Source organism: Taeniopygia guttata, chromosome 18 (assembly GCF_048771995.1).
Source record: "Taeniopygia guttata chromosome 18, bTaeGut7.mat, whole genome shotgun sequence".
Taxonomy (NCBI): Eukaryota; Metazoa; Chordata; class Aves; order Passeriformes; family Estrildidae; genus Taeniopygia; species Taeniopygia guttata.
In genome coordinates, this window is record NC_133043.1 from 8,501,554 (window position 1) to 8,520,782 (window position 19,229).

At 53.8% G+C, this 19,229-nt stretch overlaps 1 protein-coding gene across 3 annotated transcripts in view; it reads right to left on the reverse strand.

The window, feature by feature from the left end:
* ITGB4 (integrin subunit beta 4) overlaps nucleotides 1-19,207 on the reverse strand; it is a 33,466-nt gene extending 14,259 nt beyond the window's left edge. For 2 of the 3 annotated variants that reach the window (XM_072937103.1, XM_072937102.1), the window contains exons 1-21: nucleotides 13,629-14,425; nucleotides 9,475-9,566; nucleotides 9,095-9,177; nucleotides 8,531-8,632; nucleotides 7,921-8,125; nucleotides 7,328-7,424; nucleotides 6,759-6,930; nucleotides 5,877-6,140; nucleotides 5,406-5,495; nucleotides 5,125-5,247; nucleotides 4,840-5,007; nucleotides 4,497-4,573; nucleotides 4,170-4,381; nucleotides 3,812-3,915; nucleotides 3,587-3,685; nucleotides 2,707-2,833; nucleotides 2,447-2,566; nucleotides 1,873-1,979; nucleotides 1,517-1,550; nucleotides 478-660; nucleotides 281-384 (exon numbers count right to left, since the gene is read on the reverse strand). In XM_072937103.1, coding sequence (XP_072793204.1) covers nucleotides 281-384; nucleotides 478-660; nucleotides 1,517-1,550; nucleotides 1,873-1,979; nucleotides 2,447-2,566; nucleotides 2,707-2,833; nucleotides 3,587-3,685; nucleotides 3,812-3,915; nucleotides 4,170-4,381; nucleotides 4,497-4,573; nucleotides 4,840-5,007; nucleotides 5,125-5,247; nucleotides 5,406-5,495; nucleotides 5,877-6,140; nucleotides 6,759-6,930; nucleotides 7,328-7,424; nucleotides 7,921-8,125; nucleotides 8,531-8,632; nucleotides 9,095-9,177; nucleotides 9,475-9,566; nucleotides 13,629-13,633 — 2,568 coding nt within the window. In that variant the 5' untranslated portion in view covers nucleotides 13,634-14,425. Of the gene's footprint in view, nucleotides 1-280; nucleotides 385-477; nucleotides 661-1,516; nucleotides 1,551-1,872; nucleotides 1,980-2,446; nucleotides 2,567-2,706; nucleotides 2,834-3,586; nucleotides 3,686-3,811; nucleotides 3,916-4,169; nucleotides 4,382-4,496; nucleotides 4,574-4,839; nucleotides 5,008-5,124; nucleotides 5,248-5,405; nucleotides 5,496-5,876; nucleotides 6,141-6,758; nucleotides 6,931-7,327; nucleotides 7,425-7,920; nucleotides 8,126-8,530; nucleotides 8,633-9,094; nucleotides 9,178-9,474; nucleotides 9,567-13,628; nucleotides 14,426-14,471 lie in introns of those variants that run through there. The other variant, XM_072937101.1, reaches the window with a different exon arrangement.
* Nucleotides 19,208-19,229: the final 22 nt, after the last annotated feature.

The following is a 19,229-nucleotide window of genomic DNA, read 5'->3' on the forward strand; positions in this document are numbered from 1 at the left end:
CCTCCCACACCAGGTTTCATCCCAGTATACAGCAAGAGGCTGCAAATTGAAGCCAAACAGGAGCTTCAGATCACATGCCCCAAAGTAAGCCCAGAATCTCCGTGAGACGCTTTGCCAATTCTTAACAATTGCGACCTTAAAAATTGTGGTTTTTCACAAAAGAAGAAAAACTGCTCCTTCCTTTCCATAGCTGTGGGTTCGCAGGGAAGGGGCACTGCCCAGCCCCCTGTGTGGCTGTCCCCAAGGCCACCCCGAGCCCCCCTTGTGCCCAGGCTCCTACGTTCTCCTCCACTTCCTTGCGCAGCTGCTCGAACTCCCGGGTCTCCGTTTTCATCAGGTTCTGTGTGAAAAGTCGGGCCAGCCTCAGGGACAGCCCGTACGGAACTGCAAAGAGAAAAATCCCCAAATCAAACTCCATCCCTTCCCGGCCAGAGAAACAACCCACCCAGCAGCTGGAAGCAGCACGGGGGCACTCACTGAGGTCCTTGGTGGCAGCGGGGGAGGTGACGCCCTGCTTGTGGACGTTGTTGTGGATCTTCCAGCGGACCGTGTCGCGGCCCTTGAGGGACCCGCTGCGCACCAGGGGCGTGTCCAGGTGGTCGGAGGACATGAGGCTCTGGCGGAGCATGTAGTGGTCCTCCTTGAAGCCAACAGTGCGACCTGCAGAGCCAGGGTGGGGTCAGAGCCTGGGCACGCCGCCAGCCAGCAGCTCCCAGCGCCAGAGGTTCTGCTCTGGGCCATGCTGAGGGTTTCCACCACACTAAGGGCGTTGGGATGTCAGCAGGGGAGTGGGATGGATGAGCAGGGAGAACACGTCTCACCAGCTAAGCATCACAAGGTCAGGGAGAGCCAGCAGTGGGATTCCCAGCAGGGCACCCCAGGTGTTGGTTTTTTTAGCTTTTACAGAGATGGGGTTAATTGAGAGGCATTTGAAATTATTTTATTCTATCAGTCTTGATGAAGGGTGAGACATAAGAGATGTAAAACCCAATGCCATTCTATCAGAAGCTAATTTCTTAGTTATTTCTTAGTTATAATACTTTATAAATGTTTTTCAGCCTTTTAACTTTTACTATAAAATGTTGGTATTACTTCTAACACTAATCACGTATATTTTTATCCCATGTAACCTTGCTACTATGTATCTTTCACAGTTCTAATTTTCTAAAATATTTTGTCTTTTTATAAAGCCATATTTTGAAACTTATTTCTAGTTCAATCTCTCTCTCAACAATGTCATCTCTATTCCATAGCCTTCCTAACTCAACACACCTTATCTTAGTATTTGCATACAGATATATTTTGAAAATCTTATACGAATCCACTTCTCACACCAGGGCGTGGGGCAGGGAAGAAGAGTGGATCACGACTCCTTGGCTCAGGCTCTCTGCTAGAAGCCTTCTGCCTGATCCAGCTCTCCAGCTCAGAGAGGAGGGATGCTCACCCCAGCACACCCCCAAAGCCAGGAAGGCAGTGCACCCCACAGAACCCTTCCCCCAAGACCACGGGCTGGTACCTCGTGCGCAGCAGGGAAGCAGGGCCAGGCAAGCCTAGAAAACAAACGGCCAGAGACAAAAAATCACTTTGTGGCCAAGGACAAAACCCCTCCAAGTCTCCATCAGGGAGGATCCACATCAGCAGCGATGTGTGGGCAGTGGGTGGAGTGGGCTCTCAAGCTGATTTTAGCTAGATGGAGAACTCTGGCTAAAATTTCACCAGCAGCTCATGCTGGCAACAGCAGAGTTGGATACCCAGGGACATCCCCCTGTGAATCTGGCCATGCTGGAGGCTGGGTGAATTCTGGAAATTTGTCATGTTTTTGGCCATATCTGGCTCTCTCCCTAGGCTGGGGAAGCCACCTGAGATACTCACCTTGCAGCAGGCACAGAACTTCCAGCAGAGCAGGAGCAGCAGCCCCAGGAGCAGGATGAGGAAGATGAGCAGTGGGATGAGCCAGAGGAAGCTTCCAGGTGGGCACTCTGCAAGTGACAGCAACGTCAGTGCCAGGCACCAGCCCCGTGTGGGGTGTGCAGGGAGGGAGGGAGCAGGGAGGGGAAAGGCTGGACTCAGCTCTCTGAGGGATGGAGCAGCCCAGTGAACCTTGGCACAATGAGAAATGCTGCTCAGGGAGGGATATCACACCTCTGCTCACACCCAGCCATACCAAAGGGCTGCAGCACCTTGCAGCAATCCCTGCCCGTGGCAGCAGGGGAAAGGCTCTGATCTCTCAATGTCTCTCTGAGGGTGACATGTTCCACCCCTCGCAGTTCATGGGACAGACAGTGTCACCCACTCGTGTCACACAGCAGGGTGGGCAAGGAGGAGCTGCCTGCAGCTGACCCTGCCCAGGGGCACAGCAAAGGGACAAAGCAGGGACTGGGGACACTGTGGAGCTGGTCACTCTGATCAGATGGACATCCCCTGCTCCTCCCAGGGCCCTGCTCACCTTTATTCTTCTGCACACGGACAGTGGTGTTGGGGAGGACACTGGGGTCTCCCTCCAGGGTGTAGTGGTAGGTGCAGTCATCATCCTCATCCTGGAAGGAGCAGTACTCACCAGCCTCCTCTGTGGGGAGAGGGGACATGGCTGTGAAGTCACCAGGGCCAGGAAAGACTTGGGGAGCAGCCCTACGTGCACACCCACACGGAGCAGGGCACACAGGAGACACCACACGTGGCTGTGCCCAGCTCTGCCTCTCCCGTTACCTTTCTTCAGCTCCTCCACCAGCTGGACCTGGAGGTGGCAGGAGCTGCAGTTCCCTTTCAGGTTGCCTGTCCCCCAGGTCTGGCAGCGGACACAGTCCCGGATGCTCTCACAGACAGCCTGGAAGCCCTGGGCAGAGGTGGGTGGCATGGTCAGGGACACCCCCAGGAGTGAGGAGGACACAGCCTCTGAAAGGTAGAGCTGGAGAGGCAGCTCCTCATCCCAGAGTCAGGGCAAGGTCCAGGCCAAAAAGAGAAGTCACTGAGAACAAGCAGCAAATGAAGGATTTGTAAGCCCAGTTATAAATCCTTCAGGATCTCTTATACCAACAGCCTGCATTTGGGCAGCAATTAGACCTTCCCCAAGGGTTTCAGTGGTCTTTCCAAAACACGATCAAGCCAGCTTTCTCCATCTCTGTTGTGGGATTAGCCCATGTTTGTCAATGGGGAAATAGAGTGTATTCAAGGCCAGGCTGGGTGGAGCCCTGAGCAACTCGATCTAGTGGAAGGCATCCCTGCCCATGGCAGGAGAGTTGAAATGAGATAAGGTTTAAGGTCCCTTCCAATCCAAACCAGTCTGTGATTCCATGAAATGATTTTTTTCCCAGTCTTGAGGAAAATCAGAACAAGTCACAGGCTGAGCTTCAAACCAGGGTGCAGATAAATACAGACAGACTCTCAGTAGTTGCTGCTGGTGAACAGGATGGCAAAGAAAGGCTATGGCTACAAAGCAGCTCCCATGCCAGAGCCTTTCTGGCCACAGGACAGTTGAGACAAACCCTTGCTCAAGATTTTGCTCCTGACTGAGCTGTACCTTTGTCTCTGCTTTGCCTTTCTTCCCTGGAGGCTCTGTAGGAATGAGTGATAACTCAGAGGGACTCACCAGAGAGTAGCTGATTTCACAGGTGGAGCTGGTGTACAGCGAAGCCATGTCACAGATGCATCTGCCACATTCACACCTCCCGTGGTTATTGCAAATGCCCTGGGAGAGAAGAGGTGACAGCCTGAGAGCGGCACTGGGAGTCAGCAAGGCACCTCAGTGACCTGGAGATTCCAGCACTGGGGCAGCCCTGCCTGGAGCAGCTGGGGAGGGCAGGGCAGGACCTACCCCTCGGCTGTCGATGCAGGTGTCATTGCTGGTGGGACATTCACAGCCTGGGCCCTCCCAGCCGCTCTCACACACGCAGGCACCCCTGGAGCAGCGGCCACGATCTGCAGGGAGAGCAGGAATTGCCTGGGCTCCAGTGCTGAGCCATTCCCCCAGCCCTGTCTGGGACTCCCCCCTTTCTTTGGGGTGCACAGGGGCTTTATGAAGTGCAAAGGGGCCACAAACAGACCCTACAGCATCCTCCCCGCACCTCTGCACGCGCAGAGTCCCTGCAGCCCATCACTGCTCACTCAAACCCCACCAGGACTGTGCCACGGAGCCCAGCACATCCATCCCCCAGCTCTGGGGGTGCTCTCACCGTTGCAGAGGAAGCCGGAGGTGCGCGGGCACTGCAGGACGTCGAACTCGCAGAAGGTGCCGTCGAAGCGCAGGCTCTGCTCCTCGGAGTAGCACTGGCACTTCCCACACAGGCACTCGCCCCGTCCCGAGCACGGCTCCGCGTCCCCGGGGCGGACACAGGCCTCGTTGTTGGGGGATGAGGCCGGGGAGCAGTCGCACGTGTCCCCTCGCCTGGGGACGGAGATGGTGCTGAGACAGCAGCACACAGTGCAGGACACCCAGAGCACAAACGCGTGTCACTGTGGGTCCTGGCAGGAGCAGGGGTGGCTCTGGACACAGTCCTTACCAGCCCGGGTGGCAGATGCACTGTCCACACACAAAGTTCCCGTGGAAACTGCACTTGGGCGAGTCCAACTCTTGTTGCTGGAAGTGAAGAGAAGAGCCATTGCTGAATGGGCCCAGCTGCCCACAAGACCATTTCAGGAATGGGAAGCGCAGATGCAAGGGCAAAGCTTTGCCCTGAAGGCCAAGCTCTACCACAGGACATCGCACCGAGCTGGGAACAGGCATTGATGGAGATCTTGGCCAGGCTGAGCATCACTGAGGGGTCCAGCAGGACCAGCGTGCATCGGCCAACACATCCCCACCCCAGGCTGGCAGCAGGAGGACACCTCTCTGCATGACCCCACCTGCTCACAGGGACACACGTCGCAGATGACAGCAGTTGACACCGTGAGGCTGTCGCTCAGGGATGTGGGTTTCACGTGGATGACTCCTTGCCGGTCCTTCTCAGGGAGGCTGCAGACGTGCTGCCCACCAACGTACTCCAGAGCCTTCACGTGCATGTGGAACTTGCTCTGAAGGAAGGGACACACTGCAGGGATGAGCCAGCTCTGCTGGACCACATCCCAGCTGGGCACGGGGAGCTCATCCCCTCACACGTGCCTTCCCTCTGCTGCCATCCGAGGACTTACCACTTTTCCACGGGTGATGTTGAAGGAGCCAGATTCTGTCTTTTCAAATTCCGGGGAGGTGAACTCTGTCTTCAGGGCTCTGGGGGTGAAGTCAGCCCGGATGTCCATCTTGGAGCGGATGCGCTGGGTGCCAGAGGATAAACACAACGTTGATTTTCAGCAGTACCCTGTGACCCGCTCCAGAGGGGCCACATCCTGCCCTCTGCTGCTCTCCTGCCCAGGAGGTGCCCACCCTCTGCCCTCCCTGTGAGCCAGAGTGAAGCTCCAGAGAGCACCATTACCTCAAAGGCTACGCGGAGCAACTCCACAATGTTGGAAGAGTCTTCCTGGAGCTCCCCGATCTCGGAGATGGGGAAATACTTGTGCAGCTTCTGCAGAGAGACAGCGGTTCCCTGAGGCAAGGCCTTGAGAACCCTCCTCTATCACGGGAGTGGGCTCTGCTTTGAGACCTCCAAATGTCCCTGCCAACCAAAATTACTCCCCAGCTCTGTACCTCCGCTGCTTTACAAGAAGGAGAAACCAACACAGGGAGACCTCTAGAAGCCTGAATTCCTGCACCCAGTAATACATCCTGAGACTTCCCACAACCTAGAGCAGCCCCCCAGTACAGTGTGGCACCCTCCCAAATACTGAGGTGTGGGTTTAACACTTGGAGACAAGCGATGTGGAACGCTTTCTCCTCAGAGCTGAGCTGAGGCAGAGCCCTGAAGGAAAGGCAATCCCACGTGTCACCACTGCCATGCTCTCCTCACCTCATAGTAGCTGTAGGAGTGGTTGGTGACAGCAAAGATGGGGATGATGTTGTGCTGGCCCAAGAGGCGCACGAGGGTGGGCACCGAAGGGTAGTCCTGCTTGGTGTCATACACGTAGGTGCCGTGGCTGTCCAGGTGACACTGCTCGTCGTTCCTCGCCAGGATCCCTGCCAGGATGTTGGTACCATCAGCTTCATAGTGGAAGGCAGACTCGGTGGAGAACACGAGCAGGTGAGTGCTGTCCTTTCTCCAGCCAATCTTATCCTGCAGCCAGGGAGGAGGAGAAGGAACCTTTATCTCTGTGCCTCCCAAACCCCTGCTGCAGCCAGCACTGACAGGGGCTGGAATACCCAAGGGACAAGGCACCACCTGCACCTGGCAGCAAACACAACCAGCCACGTATCCCCCAGGAATCCCAGCACCCATCCACACCCCCAAAGCACGGGGTGTCTCCCACCCAGCAGCTCGGTGCCAGGCACATGTGTGTACAGGGGGGCAAGCCCACGCTGCCCTGGACATGTCTGGAGCTGTGCTCATCCCTCAGCCAAGCGGCCAAGCCCAAGTGGGCGCTTTTCCAGGGAGCAGAGTTTCATCACCGCAGGCGTGGAGGGGGACAGAGCAAAGAGCACACACAGGGTGCCCAGAAAACAGCTCCTTGCTGGGCATCAAACACCAGCACACATATTCTACGAGGCTTAGGGAAAACTGGGAATGCAAAACACACAGCTTGGCACTGGGAGTGTGTGCCTAGGAGGGCAAGAACCAACTGCAGCTGAGCCAGGGCTCCCTGGCTGCCTGTCAGCTGCCCAGTGCACAGCTCTTCTACTCATCAGTGGGCATCAGGAAGAGACACTCATTAAAAACAGCCCTGGCCACCCTCACCTTGCAAACAGCTGTCTGCAGGATGGCATCAAAGCCGCCCTCGGGGGCATCCAGGTTGCCGGAGATGCGCTCCTTGCTGAGCTCCTGGCTGAAGTGGTTGATGTTGCTGGTCAGGCGGATGACGTTCTTGAAGGAGAACGGGGAGTCGGCGTTGTGCCAGGGCTCACGCAGCCTAGGAGAGATGGAACCAAGGTCTCGTGTGGAGCGGGAGCCAAGGGATGCTGGGGTGCAAGGAGAGGAAATGTGGGGAGAGTCCCTCAAGGGGAAGTCACGGAGCTGAGCAGCTCAGCCACCAGCACTGAGAGGGAGAAGGGATGAGGGTAGAGATAGAGGAGAAGACAAGATGTGCAGCCTAATGTGGCAGAGAAGGCCTGAAAGCAGAGGGTGACACTGCTGGCATTGTCATAGTGCTACAGCAAGACCCGAGGGATGGGGAGACCGGGGAGGACACTGGCAGTGAAGGTAGATGGATGGAGGCTCTTGCACTGCTGACACTGAAAGCCAACAAGAAACAGAAGGCACTTCCCACTCCTCTACTCCCATCTCAGGGACCTACAGGGCTCACTCACTTTTCGGGTCTCATATCTGTCTGAGGGGATGAGACTTTGTCCACAAACTTGCCGAATCCAATGGTGTAATTGGAAGTCAGGGCTTGCAGGAAGTCCGCTGGGAGGAGAGCAAAGGAAGGGGGACACATAAATAAAGAGATGCCTGTGAGCTCCCTGCTCCAGGGAAAGAAGCACTTTTGTGGGCATTTTCTCTGCTGGTGGGCTCTTAGATAAGATCCCCAAACTATCATCTTTTAAGATCTTTGGGCTTTTATAGGGCAGAAACCTACACCCCCTTTGGCAGCACCAAAACTGCAATAGCACCCAGCAGGTTCAGGATACCAAAGGCCCTGCACAGATCAGCTCTGAGGGGCACCAGCTGGGCTGGAAGGGGAGAGCATGTGAGGATCCCTGCAGGACCACAGAGACATCCCCACCCATGGCTGCACAGAGATAATGAGAAGCTGTAATTAAAACAGACACCTCTCAGCCCATTGCCAGCTGCACCCCCATCTCTGGTGCTGGCAGAGGACTCGCAGCCACAGGCAGGAAGGAGCTGCCTGCCTTCATCAGCACAGGAGCAGGCTCCCCTCTTCCCCCAGCTCTGCCCTCACCTAGGTTATGCCCCATGCTTTTGAGGTTGTCCAGATCATCGGACATGGAGTAGGAGAAGTCCATGAGGATGTAGAGATCCACAGGGCTCTCCTTGGGCTGGAAGACATCCATGTTGAAGCTCATCTCCTCGCCAGCCCTCAGCCTCATGTACATGGCCTGGGGAGACACCTGGGTCCTCTGCAGGGACACGTTGATACTGGAATTCTGTGAAGGAGAGGGACATGAAGGGATGGACTCCATCTCCAGCATGGGTGCAATGAGGAGGAGTCAAGGAGCAGGGAGATGTGTGGGAAGTACACAGGCAGGGATGAGCACATCCTCCTCCCTCGTGTACCATCCAACAGCCTCCCCCACACCCACTCATGTCCAGCCAGGCACCTCCTCCAGAGGGATGGGAGCATTTTGCTTACATCTGCTTTGTCTGCAAAGGTACCCTAGCCTGGATCAGGTCCAGTGGCCCACAGGTCCACCAGCTAGCGAAGGCATTGCTTTTGAGCAGACCCTACACAAATAGCAATCTGGGCTTTGTATTCTTCCTGCTGAGGAGCCTAGAGAAGAATGAAGGACCCCTCGGAGAGGCTGAGTGTGGGCTGTGTCCCCAGCACGCACCTTCAGTGTCCTCATCTCTCCCTGGGTGTACACGATGCTGGCCTCGCCGCAGCCGGAGCGCAGCAGGTTCTCCCGCAGGTCACAGCGCGGCTCCTCAAAGCTCTGCCAGGGAGCAAGAGCAGCGTCAGAGCCACAGAAAGCACCAGATCCCCTGGGAAAGGGGGAAAGACACAGGGCAGGAAGCAGGGTTCTGTGCCTAGAGCATTATGAACCTTTGAGAGCAGGAGCAGAGAGATGGGAACGAGTCTCACACAGAACCCCCAGCTGAAATGTGGCCACCAGTGAGTTACTGGGCTGTGTGAGCTAAAACTCTCCCTCCATCCCTTGCACACACTGTTTGTGGTGCACTGACATATTCTGATGAACCCCTGTTGTGCTGCAATTCTGCTCTGGACTCCCCTCCCTGCCCACGTTCCACACCAAAAGGAAATCCACATTGCACAGCCCTTCCCAGCCAGAAGAGAAGCTGCCCCTGCTCTTGTGTCCCTGTCCCACTGAGGGTGGTGGGATCCCTCCAGCAGCAGGGTGGGAAGAGGAGCCCCAGGCTGCCCTGCAAGGTCTCACCTCGTCGGTGCAGAAGGAGCAGTCCTTATCCACCCGGATGCACTCGGTGCAGCTCTTTGCCCGAGACAGCACGCAGCGGTTGTCTGCCAGGAAAGATCAGGGCATCAGGGATGGGGACAACAAAGGGAGCTGTGCTGTGGGAGGCCGTGAGAAAGGCTGATCCCATGGGAAAATGGAGGTTTTGCCTGGTTAGTGGAAACTGGCAGCAAAACAGCAGCAGGGTAGCATGGGAGGGTCTTCAAAGCTGGGGAGATGGAAAACAGCAGGAAAAGCACACAGCAGGCGCTCTCCACATGAAGACTGGTGTTTCTGGAGCCCAGGGCAGGTACACACAGTCCCCAAGGGGAGGTGGCAGGCAGGGCTACCACAGCTCCACTCACTTTTGCTCCATTGGCAAACACCGCTGGCGCAGAGCAGGGACAGGAGGAGCAGCCTGGCACACGCCCGGGGCAGCACATTCATCCTCTTCCTCCTGAAATAAAGGGATTGCTACATTGCAGAGAGCCAAGAGGTGGAAATGGAGCTGGATATGACCAGGGCAGCTCCCACAGAGCCCCTTCCCAGCCCCGCTGGGGTGGGACAGCCCTCACATCCTGGGCTGGAAACAATTGCTGAGCTCTGCAGGGCAGGGCACAAAAGCAAAGCCAAGGATGGTTTGTCTTTTGCTCAGGCATTTGCAAAAGGCTCAAAATTCCCAGAAATGCCACCCCTGTGCCTAGAGTTGGTGTGCACAGCTCGACATGAGGGGTTGCTGCAGGCAGCTGGAGCACAGGAGGCTCCCAGAGAGAGCCCAGCACCATCCATGTGTGTGAGCACTGACCAGGCCAAAACATTGCTTTTCCTGGCATATTAGGGATTAAAAAACAAAAGGAAAACAAAGTGACAGTCCACAGCTCCCCTCAAAAGCGACACTGACCCCTCCCTTCAGCTATTTCCTATCACACTAAGAGTTTCCAGGATGGTCAAGCCAACAATAAAGAGAGGGTGAGGCCTTGGGAAATGCCAGACTTGGAGTTTTGAAGTTGTTGAATGAATCTGTGGTTTTGAGAGCCTGGCAGATCCCCTTTGTCCTGTCCAGGGCAGCAGGACCCCTTGATGGACACAGAGGTCAAATCCTAAACAGAGTGAACCATTGACTGAGAAAACTCAGTGCCATGCAGAAGTCAGCATTTGGACGTGGTAAACAAAGGCACAAAGCTGGAACTCGAGTTCTGCAGCTGCTTTGCTAGAGGCTCATCCTTGCACCCAGCAGGGCAAGTGAGAGCAGTCAAGGAAAAAACAAAAGTGTAAAGACATCATTAAACCATCTCCTTCCTGGTAGATGCAATTGTGAGATATAAAATGTGAATGAATTGTCTTATAGCTTCTTGCTGTGTCAGCCCTGACTCTAAAATGAAAAGAATGTGAAAACCACTTAAAACAGGGAAAGGAAACAGGAAAAGTTGTTGCGTGCAGTAATGATGTCCAAGTTCCCTGAGGGACATCCAGCACAGAGGAGTCACACAGAGACTCAGCCACTCACAGCCTGGCCTGGGCTGCAGGGAAACCCCTGGAAAAGCCCAGCCTGGTCCCAGATCACACATGGCCTCTGCAGCCAGGGGAATGCATTGAATTGTTGTGACACAGGACATCGCTGTCGGCTCCGTGTGAGAGGCACTGGGTGCACAGGCAGCAAGTGACACACATTGGTATCTGTTCATCCTGCCAGCTGTGCCCAGAGGGATTTACCACAGCCATTGATGCCCAGTGGCTAAAAGTGAAACACGGGAGCCTCAGGGGAGCTTTGCTGCTCCTCAGGACCTGGAGCCAATGTGCTGTTTTGCCAGTGAGCTGCTCTTCCTGTGGTTAAAGGTACCAGTTGAGCAAGGGAGCTCCTCTGCTTCCCTCCCTGCCACACTGACAGTCAGGCCATGTCCCCAGTCAGGCCCTTTGCAGGTTTGGCTTTGGGTGGTCCCTATCCCCCAAATTCCAGCTGCAGCACTGGCTCTGAGGCCAGCATTCCTCACCTGGGACATGCCTGTGACTCCTTCAGGGACAGTCCTCACACCAGCACCCGCTGGCAAATATTGTGTCCCTTGCTACCAACACAGGCAGATTTTGAAGCCAGGAAAATCCCTTTTTCCCTTGCTCTGCCCAGCCCAGGACAGTGCTACAGAGATGTGAGGAGGTGCCAGTTAGATGAAAGGGTAGAGAAGAAATCCTCAGAGCCCATGGAAGGAGAACACAGTTGAAAACATCTGCTGAGCACTCAGCAAATCCCATCTCCCACCAAGGCAAGGGCCACAAGGAAAGAATTGAGCATGAGACCAGACTGCTCAGCTCACAAGGACCTAATGCCTCTTCCCTTAATCACCAATTAGGAAAAAGTCACCAAAGAACGGATGGACACACCCTGGGCCTCAGGCACATAAACTGCCATCATGTCTTTTCAAGTGCTGAGATAAAAGGCCATAAAATCCTGCTCAATATTAACGTTCTGTTGCCCTGTGAGCCACCAGCCTTCATGGATTTGCTGGGCATTTGCCAGCCCGCTGGGTGCTGGTGGCACAGAGCTTGGCCACTGAGGAATGCAGCCTGCAATATTCATGCAAAAATATGGGAGTGGCCACCCCTTACTTTCAGAAGTGTCCTCTGAAAGGAAAATGCCACTTCCACTTCAGGAAAGCTGCAGGATTTGGTTGGGTTTTCATGACAACAACAACAACAACAAAATCTGTTCAGTTGTCCAAAAACAAGGAGAAAGGCAGAGCAGGTCCTGCCTGCACATAAACTTCCTACTGTTTCCCAGATTTGCTCCAGCATTTCCTCCTGTTCTCCTCTTGCTCCCCCAGCCTCTGCCCTGCCCCTCAGCACAGCCAACAAACCTGCTCCAGGAATATGCCAATAGCCCCTGAGTCTGGAGAAGCTGGGACTAGCCACCTCATCCCCAAAAACCCAGGCAATGCTCCAAACCGGTGCAATGGCACAGAGAACAGGGTTGGAAGGGCAGATGGGGGAGAGAGAGCAAGGAGCAGGTTGTGATAAGCCTGGTCCCAGCTGCCATGTGGGAGACACCTGCAGCTTGGGACGTGGGAGCAGGAAAGGGAGGGAGATGCTCAAGCCAGGAGTTCCCAAGCACAGCCTTTCCTCTCTTGGGTGGGAATTGCTCTTTTCATGGCTGCAGCCATGGGGGGCTGTGTGGGGACTGACCCTGGCCCATGGCATCAAGGACCTTCCACGTGTCCATGTGTGCTGAGGATTGGCAGTGTAGCCACAGCCCAGGGGATCAGGGACACAGCTCATGTTCTCTCTCCTGCACATGTGGTGGCACAGAGCTCCTGGGACCATGCTCCAAAACTTGGAAATTATCAAGCCAGACTCCCCAGAACTACCAAAAACTCCACCCACAAATCAAATAATCTCTTACACACAAAGTCCTACTGGTCTTGCTTTGTTTGCCTTCCCCATCCATTCCCCCTCCTTCCTCAGGTGTGCTCCTGCAGCTGGGGACTCCATGCGAGTGTTTCCATTTGCTGTTTTCAGCTCCCAGGTTGAGTTCCAGAGCCCAGACACGGCCCCCAGCACCCTCCAGCCAGGGACAAAACACAGCAGGACCCAGCCTGGGCACCCACATGGAGCTGCTTTGTGGCCAACACCCCCCATGCTGTGAAGGGCTGGTGGCTGTGGCACCATCTCCTCCTGCTGCCCCCCGAGCTCGGGCAGGGAGGAACCTCAAGGAGGAGAGGCAGGAACGGCAGGATCCTGCCTGGAGTCTGCCCAAATGCCAGCACAGCCCCAGAACCCTCCATGTGCTCTTCCTGCCACTTCTCTGCTCCTTAGGTCCCACAAGACACTTCTTCCCACCTTCCCTTCCCTGGCTACTCCTCATCCCCCTTTCCCCTACCTAACCCACGCCTGTCAGCCCCCTCCTACCAACCCTCCTGTCCATTTCAGATTCACCAATTTGCAAACACCCCCGACACCTGCAGTTCAGCAAAGCCCACCCTGAACCTCCCACTCTCTCCTGGCCTTTCCCTCCGGGACCTCCCTTCCCTTCCCTCGCTCCCCCATGGCAGGGGCAGCCGCCAGGTCTGGAAAACATCCCCGGTGGGTCCCGCGGGTCGGAGACCCCCACAGCCCCCCTGACCTCGCACACTTCCACCCCTGAAAGCCTTCCCTGGGTGCCACCCCGAGGCACATCAGCCTTTCACCCCGGAACGGGGCTGAGGGACTTTTCACCCCTAAAACTCCAACTGTCCCCAAATGGTTTTACTCTGTCGCTCCCCCCGTGGCACCCCCACCCAAATACCCGCGGACACAAACCCTGCAGCCCCCAAAGCTCTGCCCGCTGACGAGCGTTGCCTTTCCCAGGCAGCACAGAGGCACCGGAGGGTGTCCGACAGCCCAAAAAATCAGGGAAAACAGAGGGAACAGGCGGGCAGGAGCTGAGCCCCGCGCTCCGTGTCCTGCCCACCTATTAATTCACTGCCCGCTTCATCAATGCAGCAAAGTTCCAGCGAGAGCTGCAGAGCACAGATGAATTAATTCCACAAACCTCATTAGCGCTGGGTCTGAATCAGAGTCCAAATCCTCCGCCGAATAACAGGCACGCACACACCAAGCCAAGAAATTCTTCCGAAGGCAGAGGGGGAACGTGCTGCTTCGCCGATTTCCAGCTTTGGGCTTTTATTTCCTTATTTTTTTTTTTTTTTTTTTTCCTTTCTCCCTCCTCTCTATTTTGTGTCCCTTTTCTCTTTCCGGTTAAATGTCAAGTCCTGGTCCGGCGAGGAGTGCAGCCAGCCCTCGATCCCACATAACTCCCTGCGGCTCCCCGTCAAAAATCCACTTTGTTCTCACTCCCGAGGGGCTGGCAGGGAGGAAAGGTGGGAGCTGCGATCAGTGAGATGGGATCCCAGGTGAGGAGAAGTTTTATCCCAGCTGGGAGGGCTGGGAATGACGCAGGGCTGGCATTCACCGCTCCCTCGCACACCTGGCCGGGCAGGCACAGCCCTCCGGAGCCTCCCTCCGCACAAGCACCATCCCACAGGAAAAGGGCTGAGCGGCGGTGGGAAGGAGCCCCGAGGGCTGCTCGGCTTCATCTGCCTGCTCAGGGCAGACTGAGGGAGCTCCCCGACCTCCCTGGGCAGGGGTTTCTCCTCCCAGTTTCCCCCTGGCACGACTGGGAGGTGTCACCCTCAGAGCTCAGGTGACTCCCTGCTGGAATGCCAGGGAAATTCCTGCCCCGGCAAGCCGCAGATACCGAGCCCAGCCTCAGTGCTTTGCATGCAGGGAGAATGGATCGGCATCCTGCTTTATCCAGGGCATGGGCACAGCAAAGCACTCCTCACCTAAAGTCAATGCAACCCCTTATAGCACCATGAATGATTCCCATCCATACCTGCATCCCACCATGGCCCAGTGAGCAGCAATCCCACAGCTGATTCCAGCCCTTCTGCTGAGCTGGATCCAAAATCCCTTCCCCGGTCCAAAAAACAGCAGAGGAGGGTTTAGAGTTCAGGTGAGGTTGTTTTGCTGTCCACAATACCCTTTTGGTTTAGAGTCTGGGGTTGGCCACGGCTCAGAACCACTCACAGTTTCCACAGAGCAGAGCACACACGTCCTGGAGCAGATGCAATGGCAAAGGCTGGATTTTGGCTCCCTGATAGATCCTCGCAAGGAAAACTGCATCCCCTGAGCTTCAACACAAACAATAGCAACAGCCAGATGGGAAAATGGCACATTTCCTGCCTATGAGCAGGGCAATTTTGCCCTCCTTGTTCTCAATGTGGCATTTCAGAGGCTGCTGCTCTCCAGAACTGATTGAAAGATGAGGAGCAGGATTCTTTTCACTACAAGAAATTAGGAAGCTCTAGTTAATATATGCAAACTGCCTTAGCCCCAGGATAAAGGAGGATGTGCCTGTGCCATTAAAAACTACAGCAAATGGGAAACAGGCAGGGGTGCAGGGGAAGATGGCCCGGGCAGTTTAAATTTGGTATTTCTGAGTTTCCCAACACATAACGTGGCAACCCCAGTCTTTTTGGAGATGAGATTTCCTAGAGCTCAATAAAGGTTCTGAAAATGAAGGAGGTTTGCTGTTGGGTTTTTTTTTAAACATATCAAGACAGCGACTGCAACATAAGAGCTGGGACATGAGACAAAATAAAGGCAGAGCAGGACCAGGCTGTGAGTGCTGATGCTTGAGCTGCTGGTGAAACGCAGAACCTTCCCATGGAGGGGCTGAAGGCAGAGGGTCCTGATCTGCCTCAGGAGCCACAGCTGCAGCAGATGTTGAACACAGCAAGTGAATTAAAACTGGACTTCAGTTCCCAAGATGGGAGGGGAGCTTGTGCTGGTGCTCACAGATGTGTCTGGTCACCTCACCTGGCCCTGTCCACCAGCAGTTCCCCACCTCCCACTGCTGCAATTTTCCTCTTTGAGGTAAGCAATGCTGCCACTGCAGTTGAAAAAGCCAATTTAGTCTTCAAGAAGCATTGTAGTAAAAAGCCCATTTATTTTAGTGGTGGATCCCTAACAGGAATCCTGAAGCCAATCAGAAAAGCTCACGAGCACACACCTTCCACCACAATACTCGGTGTCCTGACTTTCTGAGTGTCCCCCTTTCTCCACCTGAGATGGAGAACGTTTATGTTGCCCCTGTAAAGGATCTCTGGTGTCCCCTGCACACCCTGACAGCCCCAAGGCTTCCTGACACGCTCTGCCTGCCCTTCATCCCTGCAGCACTGAGCAGCAAGGAGGAACCAGCTCCCTTCTGCCTTTCCAGCTCTGAGGAGAAGCCCAGTTGCTCCCTCTGGGTGCTGCCAGAAGAGCTCAAGATACCAATTTTGCACCTTTTTTTTTTTTGAAACACATCCCCCCAGCACCTAAAAGATCCCAAGCCCATGGAACATGAGTTTTCCCAGAGGTGTAATTGGGCTGCTTTTACATTTGCAGGGCTGATAAAGGCACTTTTCCAATATAAAGGCAAATTCCACCAAATTTTTAGGGAAAAAAATCAGAGAGGTATTAGAATTTTTCTGTAAATACTTATGAGAACATAAAAGGTTTTAACTTTATCTTGAATTTAAAAAAATTAAAAAGGTTGTTTAAGGAGTTGTCTTTCAGGCAACTTCTCCAAATTACTTCCACCAGGGAAGAACACCAGGTGAACTCAGGTTCTTGCCTTGGCTCCAAACCTTCTCTCCCTGCCTGCTGGATCAGGCTTTTGTCACACAAATTTGCTGTTTTTAAGAACAGAGAACAGGGATTTCAGAGGCAGGGTGAGCAGATTTCAGTGCAGATGGCTCCACCACAGCTCACAGCCACATCTGTGATGAATCTCGCGTTTATAAATCAGTGATTTTCTGCGGTGGCAACGTGGCCTAGAAATTTTTGCCCTAGGAGGAAAAACATGTAGTTTTATAGTTCACATGAAATTATTGCTCTCTCTGCTGACTACCAATCCGAGTGCCAATTACTGATAATTACAAGTGATTGCAGGGTTAATTATTTTATTCTTTTTTTAATGCCATGCCAGCTTGCAACAGAGCCTTTCTTCTTTCTGTCCTGCCACCACAGCATGCCTAGAGACAGCTTTGAGGTTTTTTCTAGGTCTTTATTGCACAGTTACAACCAAAATCCTACTGGCTGGAGCACGTCCATCTCCCTTTTTAAATTCTGTAACAACACACATTACTAAAAGAAAAATAAACACTTAATCCCATCACTGCACTGTACACTGTAGTGACAATATCCTGCTATGTGGCTTGAATAAAAGGAATGTGTAATAATGTATTATTAATGTACATTAATGTGCACATAACTTATTGCACTAAATGATGCCTAATATAATCCCCTGTTAAATTAAAAGTGCCAGATGAAATCCTGCCATATTTTCTCCCTAGGCAGCATTATCTACACGTGCCCCCTGTTTTCCAGTAGATGTTCCTTGTCATGAACATGTTCCTAAAGGAAAATCCCTCTGATGAACATCCTCGATGAACATTTGCCTCTGGGACAGGCTGGGACACAGAGGCAACACCAGAGGGAAACATCAGTAAAGGATCCAGGATCCAGCCTCAGCCTGGGGGACAATCCTGTCACCCATTTGGGGACAGCAGGGCCTCCCAGGGGTCCCTCAGCACCTCACCCACCTGCCAGAGGCTGAGCACACTCTGATGTCTTCCATGCAAAACCTTTCCCTGTGAAATCCCAGAGCTCTGCTGTTTACCACGGAGCACGAGCCCGGCCCCAGCCAAAGACAAGCTTCAAATAAACAAAGACCAACTATTGGAAGTCATTGGTGTCCATGGTTCTCGCTTAGAACAAAAGGAAGGAAGTGGAATATAAACAGTCAGAGGAACAGCAGTGCAAGGCTCAGAGGTGAAAAACTTCTCCTGCAGGAATGTGGTGAGGTAAATGTTCCCCCCAAAGGGAAGAGGAGACTTTGGTGGAACTTTATTGCCCTTTCAGGCAGTCTTGAGCCTCCACAGCAATTTATTTATCTGCACATTTAACATCAGAGAGTCTTGTGGAGCCTTGCTGGGAAGATCTACATTTCTCATTCCCTCTCTGGAGATATTCCAGAACTGTCTGGACACAACCCTGTGCCAAATGCTCCAGGAAAAACTGCTTGAGCAGGGAGATTGGGCCACTGCAGTCCCTCCCAGCCTCACCCATCCCGTGATTGCCTGCAGGTGCCAACTCTGGGCTTTCCTGGGCTCACACCATTCCCCCAGAATGAGCAGCTCGTACCCTTTGATGACTCTCTGGGCACATTACAAAGCCCACCTGTTTGAAGGTCTTCACAGGAGCTAACTTCTCTCCTGCAATGGAGAAGAGCTGGAAAGGAGCTTGTGCAGCTGTTGGCTGCAGCCATCACCTCCCTCACTGCTGGAGCTGTCATCAGCAAAGCCCTGGCATGGCCCAAAGCCTTGGCAAGGAAGACTCTTTCTTTCATTTTTTGTTCATCTCAGTGCATAACTCCCCTAAACAAGACAGTGCAGCAGCAATCCAACTAAAACATAGCTTCAGGTGCTCCCATTCCACGGTTTGAGGTGGGGCTGGCAAGGGCTGCCCTCCCCACCTGCTCCCTCGGCCCGGCAGCGCCTAGGAGAGAGAAAAAAGCCAGTCCTGAACACACAAAATCCCTTCCCACACCAGCATCAAAGCAGGGCAGATCTCTAAAGCACAACAAGCAAATAGGAGAGAAAATCAACACCTCCGGGCATGGAGGTGGAAGAAAAGCCTTCAGAAGAGAGAGGGAGAGCAGAACCAGCTCTGCCAAGGATGACTTCATTCCTGCAGCTCTCTGCCTCTGCTGGGGCAGAGACACAGACTTGAACGTGGAGTTTCAGCTGAGGGTGTCTCCTCGAGCTATGAGACACCCTGCTTAGGAAGGAGAAAGGCAGGGAGAAGCCCTGTGGTGTTCAAGGAGCAGAGACTGCAATTCTTGGACTATGGAATGATGAAAATGGGACTGGTTTTACTCTTCTGGCTATGGTTAGCATCGCTTTGGAAGGAGAGGTAAGAATGAGTATCTACAGCTTTCAGTCACTGTTGCAGCAGCAGAAGGAACTTTTTCTGTGTCAGCTCTGAGTTTGCCACAGGGCACAGTGGGGCAGCAGGGGCTCAGCTGCAGTCTTTGAGGGCTGTTTAGCACCCAGGCACTGACACACCCAGCAGGTCCCCCAGCCCTCAGCAGGGCTCACACAGCCAGAGCTCCAAAGCAAACCAGTCCCAACTCCTGGCTGGGGGCTTCAGGTCATGTTCCCAGGCCAGGAAGGATCCTTTTCCCTCAGGACATCACCCTTATGTGCCTGATGTTCCCTCCAGCTCCTCTGGGGCACTGACTGACCACAGCCCAGTGCAAACATCAACCTGTCCAATCCCATTTTCAGAGCTGGGAAAAAGGTATTTCCCTCAGAACTGCAGTTTCCAACCTGAGTATGTATCTATTACCTCAGATACAACATGCAGGAGAAACAAGAGCACTGAGTTATTGGCTGCAAGTTTGTTATACAGGGTATCAACCTGTTATTTCTACCTTAAGTCTCCATAAATGTGAAGTCTTGATGAGGAGTGACACAAGCTACATAAAAAACTGAAAGGAAAAAAAAAAAAGAACAACCAACCCCAAACCACTGAATTCTCAGAA